The 9,775-nt window shown below is 36.7% G+C and overlaps 1 protein-coding gene across 1 annotated transcript; it reads right to left on the bottom strand.

The window, feature by feature from the left end:
* Positions 1-292: 292 nt before the first annotated feature.
* On the bottom strand, positions 293-9,542 carry ears2 (glutamyl-tRNA synthetase 2, mitochondrial). Its single transcript, XM_087785144.1, has 10 exons — positions 9,255-9,542; positions 6,492-6,647; positions 6,232-6,421; positions 6,023-6,173; positions 4,053-4,374; positions 3,883-3,991; positions 2,976-3,123; positions 2,286-2,416; positions 2,079-2,208; positions 293-808 (listed from the first exon to the last, which is right to left on the bottom strand). The coding sequence occupies exons 1-10, from the start codon at positions 9,364-9,366 to the stop codon at positions 647-649; spliced, it is 1,611 nt and encodes a 536-aa protein (XP_087641270.1). The 5' UTR covers positions 9,367-9,542; the 3' UTR covers positions 293-646.
* Positions 9,543-9,775: the final 233 nt, after the last annotated feature.

Raw genomic sequence — 9,775 nt, 5'->3', positions numbered from 1 at the left:
TGTTGATCGAACAACAAAGATGGAGGGGCTGCTGTGAAGCGGGGGTTGAGTTGCAACAATGAATGTAGAGTCGCGTGTCATCAGCGTAGAGGAGTGTTGGGCAATTCAATTTACTCGAGGGGCCACACTTTATTCAGAGGCGCTGAGGGGCCATCAGGCAAAAATAAATGAGGGAGAAGTATAAAACGAAGTAATAAAAATCAAGCTTAACATGACAAAAATATTATTTTATGGTATTTTATACGATTTAAAAAAACAAATCCGATAAAAGCACTATATTCCTAAATATTTATTTTGTATTTCCCATAAATCCTTTTGAGGGACAATAAATACTCAAAAAAAGTCTTAAAATAAAAACCCTCATGTTAATACTCATATTAAGACAGAAATAAAATACGAAAAATAAATAAAAACAAAATTTAATTGATAGTTTCTAAACAACCTTTGACCTCAAAGTAAATAAAAAATGTTTAACAATAATTCATTTTTTTTTTAAACATTGTGTTTTTGGTTTTGATTTTATTTTTCATTAAAACACCCAAAACTCCAAAAGTGAAACTTGATTTAAACTCAGTCAGTCTCAGAACAGCAGTTTCAGTGGGATTTGAACCCATGATATTTAGTCTATAAAAGTCTGTTGATTGGGTCAAGAAGTTTTATTGGAGGATATTTGTGCAGGAGATTCTGGTTCTGGTCCTGGTTCTGGACCGGGCGCCGCAGCCTCGTGACGGTGAAGAAGCTTCTGGACTCGACGTCGGACTTCGGCGGGCCCTAAACACACCATCATCTCGGCCACGCCGGGCCCCTGCTGCAAGAGGCACAAGGCGTCACTCGCAGGTTCACACTTTAGACGACGGGGGAAAAACACTCACTCATCTGGAGAAACTTCTCCACACACTCGTCTGTGTGACTCAACACTTTTGTGGGTTTTAAAATTTTTCGGTGCAAACGTTGTGTCACATCTCCTTCCCACATGTCACTTCCTCTTAAGTCGGGGTGACTTGTGAGCTCGGAGTCAAACTGATCGTGTAAATGTTACTAAAACATATGATGCGAGGACGACACAAAAACAAATGTATCACAAGATAAAAGCGAAAGCTAAAAGGGACTTTTTTATTTTTACTTTATGTTTAAATAACCTGGAGAAACATGACCATAAAATGACTTTATTTAACTTATTCATCTTTTAATTTATGTTGAGGGACAAGAAATTGTCACAAAGAGAACATTTTAAAAACTTAAAACCAGTCATAGAGACGCTTGTTGCACAACATTGACATCCGCTCTCTCTTTTTCATTTATTTTCTTCAAACAATTTTCAACTATAATCCAACAATTTTCAACTATAATCCAACAATTTTTAACTTTAATCAAACAATTTTCAACTGTAATCAAACAATTTTCAACTGTAATCAAACAATTTTCAACTATAATCCAACAATTTTCAACTATAATCCAACAATTTTCAACTATAATCAAACAATTTTCAACTATAATCCAACAATTTTCAACTATAATCAAACAATTTTCAACTATAATCCAACAATTTTCAACTGTAATCAAACAATTTTCAACTATAATCAAACAATTTTCAACTGTAATCAAACAATTTTCAACTATAATCAAACCATTTTCAACTATAATCAAACAATTTTCAACTGTAATCAAACAATTTTCAACTATAATCAAACAATTTTCAACTATAATCCAACAATTTTCAACTGTAATCAAACAATTTTCAACTATAATCAAACAATTTTCAACTATAATCCAACAATTTTCAACTGTAATCAAACAATTTTCAACTATAATCAAACAATTTTCAACTATAATAAAACAATTTTCAACTATAATCAAACAATTTTCAACTATAATCCAACAATTTTCAACTATAATCCAACAATTTTCAACTAAAATCAAACAATTTTCAACTATAATCAAACAATTTTAACTAAAATCAAACAATTTTCAACTATAATCAATTTTCAACTATTTTTAACTGTGTTATTATGTGTTATTGTGTGTTATTATGTGTTTTCATGTGTTATTGTGTGTTATTATGTTATACCACGTGTTACCTGGAGACCACTGAGAGCCAGACGCAGCAGTGACATCACGTTCTTGTACTTGGTGACCTTGGCTTTCTTCGCCATCGTCTTCAGATCTTCGACGAGTTGCTGCAAAGGCGGCATTTCTTCCTCTATTAACCTGTGAGAAGAGACGAGTGACTCGAACTGAGTCACTTTCAAGAGAAAACCTCCTTCATTCTTGAACTTTGAACTCACTCGAGCACCAGCGCGGCGACGGTGTCCGCCTCCGAGCTCAGCAGCGCCATCTGCTGCTCGGAGAAGGAAGGACGCACCCACAGGTAGGCGTAGGCCGGACTGGTGAGATCCTGCAGCGAGGAGATGTGACCCTGCGACGAAAGAAGAATGAGAAAAATACACAAAAGAACAAAAAGATTTGTATTTAAATGATTTTAATAAAATAATTTCACCTTAATATATTTTCTTTATATATAAAAAAAACCCAGTAACTTATTTTTCCTTAGAATATAAAAAAATACAAATTCTAAAATCATGAAAAATGTACTATAATTGTACGTATATATTTACATTAAATTAACTATTTTTCTTAACACAATTTGACAGAATTTTTATTCTCCATTAAAGTTATAATAAGTTATTAGTAACTAAACAGAATTACTTGAATTACTATTAGTTACTGTTTATTTTTAGACCATAAAATATATTTGAGGAGATCTGGGTCGGGATAGTTTACCAACATCTCCAGGACTTTATTTGTCAATCATCAAACATCAAACACCAACATCCACAACTATTCTTAGAACCACAGTTATATTTGACCACAGACTCAAACACTGTTAACGTAATTTATCGAACGAAATTCAGGAGTTTAAAACATGCTTTGGTTCCACATAATAAATAAATCATCCATGAACAACATAGTCGCACCTTCCTAAGATGGAGGATTCTCCGGATGTAATCCTCCTGGAGAACATCTCGGTCCTGGACCTCAAACGTCTGTTGGATTTGACTCTGCAGGTCCTTCACGAGAGCTCGACACCTGTGCTCGTCCTCGATCCGCTGCTGCAGGTGAAGTCTGTGGGAGGAGTCGCTCGGACAAGTAAGTACGTCAGTCATTTATATTTGTATAGCGCTTTTCCAGACCAGGGTCACAAAGCGCTTAAACAATCAAAACAATATTCAATAAAGTATATATTTTAAAGGTCAAGATAAAACTGATAACACAACAGGAGTTCCAGAAAAATCAATGTAAAATCCTGCACAAATAAAAATGTCTTAAGATGTTTCTTGAAGGAGTCAGTAGATCATCAAACACAGAGATCGTTCCAAAGCTTAGGAGCAACAGTCTGGAAGGATTTCTCTCCTCTGGTCCGGAAGTTCAGGAACCATCAGTAGATTCTGATCCACAGACCTCAGAGCCCGAGCTGGGGTGTAAGTCTGGATCAGAATCTACTGATGGAAGGTCTGACCATGAATAGATCTGAAAGTAAGAACCAGAATTTTAAAGTTGATCCTGAAAGAAACTGGAAGCCAGTGAAGAGTTTGAAGGAGAAATGTGAGTTCTTCTACTAGAGCGGCTCAGAATTCTGGCTGCAGAGTTTTGAATCAACTGCAGACGAGACACATCCTTCTTGTTTAGACAAGAAAATAAACTGTTACAATAGTCCAGGCGAGAAGAAACAAACGCAAAGTAAAGATCATGTTCCAACAACATTTTCCTAAGTTTAGAGATGTTTCTCAGTTGAAGGAAACAGTTTCTGGTCAGTTTTCTGCAGTGTTGAACAAGGAGACAAAGACAAAGACTCGCGAGGAGTCGATCGACGAAATAACTCACTTGTTGAACTCGGGAAGTTTCTCCAGGTCGATCAGAGCCGAGTGAGTCGTTATTTTTGAGGGAGTGAATTCCGAAATCAGCTCTTCGATCCCGCGTCCCATGCGGTTGCCTATTAAAACCAAAATCGTGTGTTGAATTAAACAATAGTTTTCTCTTTTTGCTCTTCTTACTGTTGAATCCGGATCCACAGTTGGTGGTGATGTCCAGCAGAGCCTCCGGCAGAATCCCCCTCTCCTGGAAGCTCTGGATGAAGATGTCTCCCTGCCTCTTGGACAGCTTGCTGCCGTCTTTGTTGGTGAGCAGCGGCAGGTGAGCGAAGGTGGGCGGCCGCCAGCCCAGGGCGCGGTACATGAGCAGGTGCTTGGAGGTGGAGCTGAGCCACTCGGAGCCTCGCAGCACGTGACTGATCCTCATGTGGTGGTCGTCCACGATGTTGGCCAGGTGGTAGGTGGGGAAGCCGTCGGCTTTGATCACCACGGGGTCGCCCTCCACCTGGGATCACGAGGAGAGGAAAAACATCTTAGAAAAGCTTTTGGTCGAGAGAATTTTCATTTTTATTTTTAACAAAACCCGTTATAGTTTTTTTCTTTCCCATCATATTTGATTTTTTTTAACATATTTTTATCTCATGGTTTCCTTTTAAATAAAGTGCGTCTAAAATAAACTATTTTTTAATTACAATTAACGTGCAAATGTTTCAGAGTTTGTACATTTCTGTGTTGCAATTAAACATCCGGCCTCTAGATGGCAACAGTCATAAGTAAGTAAGTAATTAATTTTTATTTATAGAGCGCTTAAACAATCAAAACAATATTCAATAAAGTATATACTTTAAAGGTCAAGATAACACTGATAACACAACAGGAGTTCCAGAAAATCAAGGAAAAGCCAAGGTCCCCAGCATCCAAGGGAACGCTGAGATCCTGACGATGACTGAGGATGAGAGGATACAGTGACTCCAGCGCTTTTTAAAGCTGATGTTTGGACATATTTTGGTTTCAAAACAAATTAAGTCAGTTACGATTTCGTCTAGAGTCAGAAAATTTAAGGCCAGAGTCAAGTACACGACAATACTACAAATATATACTTGTTCATACAGTATCACAATATATAAGCAATGTATCACATAGTCGTCCCTGTCTTGTGATACGCATCATATCGTCAATTTTTTTGTCAGTACACCCTCCTCGTCATACTTTCATTTACTCTTAAGTCAGTCTGATTGAGCTTCATGACACTGTGTTGTCTTGTTCAGAGGTCAGTAGGGGGCGCCATCAGTTTAAAAATGATGTTTCATTAGAACAGGAAAATAGTGCAGACGCCATCTAGTGGACTCTGAAGATAATGACTTATCCTTTAAAGGGCACCTAATTTGCTGATTTGAGTGAGTCTTAAATTGTTCTACTCTATTATACTCATCAGTATGTTTGTTTTTGCACAAAACTGTCATTTAATAAAGATATTTACATTAGAAAATACGCTGAAGCCCCGCCCACTTAAAATGCTCTGTTTCGGCCGAGAAGAAGTCTCGTCCAAGCAACCACGCCCACTCTGCTCTGATTGGTCACAAAAACACGAATTGCATTCAAGGACTCACGTAAATTTCAAACTCACCCCTGAAACTCCCGTTTTGTACATTAAAAACGAATAATAAAACTTAAGGTTTACTGCTTAATGTACACATTAGAAAAACACCTAAAGGCAGAAGTAACTCTCACCATGTTTACATCAATATTTATTTTGTTTATTAACATGTAGGTTCTTAACTGATTTAGATCTTCTAGGGGAGGACACCTGCACCAGAGTGATGTCAGAATGTTTAATTTAAACCGTGATCTCGTTTGGCGAGATTTCAGACGAGAACTTTATTAAGTAATAACTTCAAAACGGAGCAACGTCACGATGAATGAACTACTGCATTTTGAAGACTTCAACATTTACAACATGTGAATAAGTCACAAGAGTTGGGTTTTCACATCTTGTTCTCATGTTAACTTGGGAAACTTGCTGGATTAGTATAAAACAGGATCTACAGATACGAGTATTTCTACAGATACGAGTATTTCCGACGATCAGCTACAAATGAAGACCTGCTAAAACGACCAGGATGGCGTCCATCGGAGGAAGACGTTCTCTTCACCTGAGCCACATCATGACGACTCCATCCGAAGATCATGTCTTCAAAAGGTTCCGCTCCCTCTTCCAACTTGAACCTGATCACGTGCGGCGTTCCCTGCGAAACCTTCTCCTCCGTCTGCTCGGGTCGAAGATGCCGACACCTGTTGTCATACCTGCAGAAGTCGAAAACGTTAGCGTCGGGATTAGAAACGCGTCAGGACTTGGGCTCGCCTCGGCGCCTGTCCGCTCCTCAGAGCTTCTTTCTTGAGCAGCTCCAGCCTCTGGGGGCTGCAGAAGCATCGGTACGCACTCCCGCCTTCCACCAGCTCGGCAGCCGTCCCATGATAGAGATGGAGTCGCTGCGACTGCAGGTACGGACCGAGGGCGCCCCCCCTGCGCGGACTCTCATCGGGGGGAATACCTGGGTCAGAAGATGATGATGATTCCACACCACAAAGTCCTTCTTAAAGTTCACGTTTCGATGGCCTTACCGGCCCATTCCAGCATGTCCTCGATGGATTCTGCAGCTCCGGGAACCAGTCGGCTCTGATCCGTGTCCTCCAACCGCAGGATGAAGGAGCCGCCGAACCTCTTGGCGAAGATGTAATTGTAGAGGGCGGTACGTAGACCCCCCAGGTGCAGGAAACCTGTAGCAGAGGTTGTTTTTTTTTAAAACTTAAAAAGAAAACTGTTTATTTATCTAAATGGTTTTAACAAGACATGATCAAGTCAAGCTGTAGCTTATAATACACGTACATCGTTCCCTTTTAAGCAGGTTTTAGCGATGGTTGTAAACATGGGAGGATATAGGGGGGCCGTGCCCACCCTGGCAGGAAGGTCATTTTTTTTTACATAAGAGTGCCCTGTGGAACGAAGGCAAAGCTCCAGCCTATTACAGGTGATGTGAATGTACAATGTAGTAGCTCAACTATATGTGTATATACTATATACAGTGTTCAGGTTGACTTCAGTGCTGATGTTTTTAGTAGAAGTAAGTAAGTAAGTAAGTCATTTTTATTTGTATAGCGATTTTCCAGACCAGGGTCACAAAGCGCTTAAACAATCAAAACAATTGACAATAAAGTATAAACTTTAAAGGTCAAGATAACACTGATAACACAATAGGAGTTCCAGAAAATCAAGGAAAAGCCTGCATGAATAAAAATGGGATTTTTTTTTTAAGATAAGAGTGCCCTGTCGAAAGAAAGCAAAGCTCCGGCATATTACAGGTGATGTAAATGTACAATGTAGTAGCTCAACTATATTGTCATGATGGTCATTTGGTGACCTTTAAATAAAACATATTTTTCAGCATCTGGGCTTCATCAAGTGGTCAAACAGATCACATGATTTTGTTCAATGCGATGACAACTTATTTGATGGTTCAACCCAGTGTCCAGGTTGACTTCAGTGTATTTTTTTTTAGTAGAAGAGAAGCTCTTTGGTGATTTAGATCAATAAATGGACACAGCACTAAACCTTGTTGTTGGTTGTTAGTTTTTTGTTTTAGATTTTAGGATGAAGCGTCACTTTTCTCTGTATTGTGCGATTAGTCACTGAGCCATTGGTCAACTGCCATCACGTCAGCCCGCACTGAAGAAATCTTGAACGTCTGGAATTTCTCACTAAGCTTTAAAGGATTATTTTAAATGTATTTTTTTTAAATGTCATCATTAACATATAATGATCATTTATTTCAAATTTCTACAGTAAAATCTCTCCAAATTCACCATGATAGTAGTCAAGGTCTTCATGAAGCATAATCCAGTGGAATTTTTCACTAAACTTTTAAGGATTCTTTTTTAATTTAATTTTTAAGATGTTATCATTAACATTTGACTCTATTTAATGATAATTTATTTCACATTTCTACAGTAAAATCTCTCCAAATTCACCATGATAGTAGTCAAGGTCTTCATGAAGCATAATCCAGTGGAATTTTTCACTAAACTTTTAAGGATTCTTTTTTAATTTAATTTTTAAGATGTTATCATTAACATTTGACTCTATTTAATGATAATTTATTTCACATTTCTACAGTAAAATCTCTCCAAATTCACCATGATAGTAGTCAAGGTCTTCATGAAGCATAATCCAGTGGAATTTTTCACTAAACTTTTAAGGATTCTTTTTTAATTTAATTTTTAAGATGTTATCATAAACATTTGACTGTATTTAATGATCATTTATTTCAAATTTCTAAAGTAAAATTACTCCAAATTCACCATGATAGTAGTCAAGGTCTTCATGAAGCATAATCCAGTGGAATCTTTTACTAAGCTTTTAAGGATTATTTTATATTTAATTTATAAAATGTTATCGTTAACATTTGACTGTATTTAATGATCATTTATTTCAAATTTCTACAGTAAAATTACTCCAAATTCACCATGATAGTAGTCAAGGTCTTCATGAAGCATAATCCAGTGGAATCTTTCACTAAGCTTTTAAGGATTATTTTATATTTAATTTATAAAATGTTATCGTTAACATTTGACTGTATTTAATGATCATTTATTTCAAATTTCTACAGTAAAATTACTCCAAATTCACCATGATAGTAGTCAAGGTCTTCATGAAGCATAATCCAGTGGAATCTTTCACTAAGCTTTTAAGGATTATTTTATATTTAATTTATAAAATGTTATCATTAACATTTGACTGTATTTAATGATCATTTATTTCAAATTTCTACAGTAAAATTACTCCAAATTCACCATGATAGTAGTCAAGGTCTTCATGAAGCATAATCCAGTGGAATCTTTCACTAAGCTTTTAAGGATTATTTTTAATTTAATTTATAAAATGTTATCATTAACATATAATGACTATATTTAATAATAATAATAATAATAATAATAATCTCTATTTATATAGCGCCTTTTTAATGATCATTTATTTCAAATTTCTACAGTAAAATTACTCCAAATTTACCAGAATAGTAGTCAAGATCATCATGAAGCATAATTTTCACTATTTAAAATAAATGTGTAGTTTCTTTTTACCTATTATATAATGATATGACTTTCAAATCTACGTCAAAAAACAGAGTTTAGATACATTTTCCCCTATATCTGTATTAACACAATGGTTGTTGGTCAAAATAAATAAATACATAAAATCATAAATATAAATAAATCTTATAATAATTTACTCCAGAGACAGTAGAACAGGATTGCATCAGGTTGAATAAAAACAACATAAAACATTATTACTGTGATGTTTTTTGTATTTTGTGAAGGTTTTCTTCTCACCTGTGGGACTCGGGGCGAACCGAACCCTGACCTCGGTGGAGCTCCATCTCTGCAGGACCTGAGGTCTCACCACATGTAAGACTGTCCTGGACCGACATGTCAACAGAGACATGTTTGCAGCAGAAACGTTTCGCTCGATCGAACCACTGACGCCAGACGAGACCCAAAGTGTTGAAAACACACAGTCCGGTCACCAGACCACAGGAAGTCCCATTCCAATATCACCGGGTCCTTTTATTTTGTTTTGAGAACCGATCCGGCGAGTTTGTGTTTACATTCAAAGTGACATCTTGGAGTCATTTTTCTTCTTCGTGAATACAGATCGGGAAATAAATGATATTCTGTCGCGAGACATCGCCCTCTAGCGGCAGGTTCAAACACCACTCCCGACATACATCAATTTAAACGTTAATTTATTTTAAATCAATACTTTTGTATTTGTTTAAACTGAACAAAACTAAACATGTGATGTTTATAAGGTAATGGTATGAACTGAAATCCTATTTAGTATCATAATATCA

Source organism: Callionymus lyra, chromosome 1 (genome assembly GCF_982586985.1).
Source record: "Callionymus lyra chromosome 1, fCalLyr1.hap1.1, whole genome shotgun sequence".
Lineage (NCBI taxonomy): Eukaryota > Metazoa > Chordata > Actinopteri > Syngnathiformes > Callionymidae > Callionymus > Callionymus lyra.
This window is presented reverse-complemented; position numbering and strand designations above follow the sequence as displayed.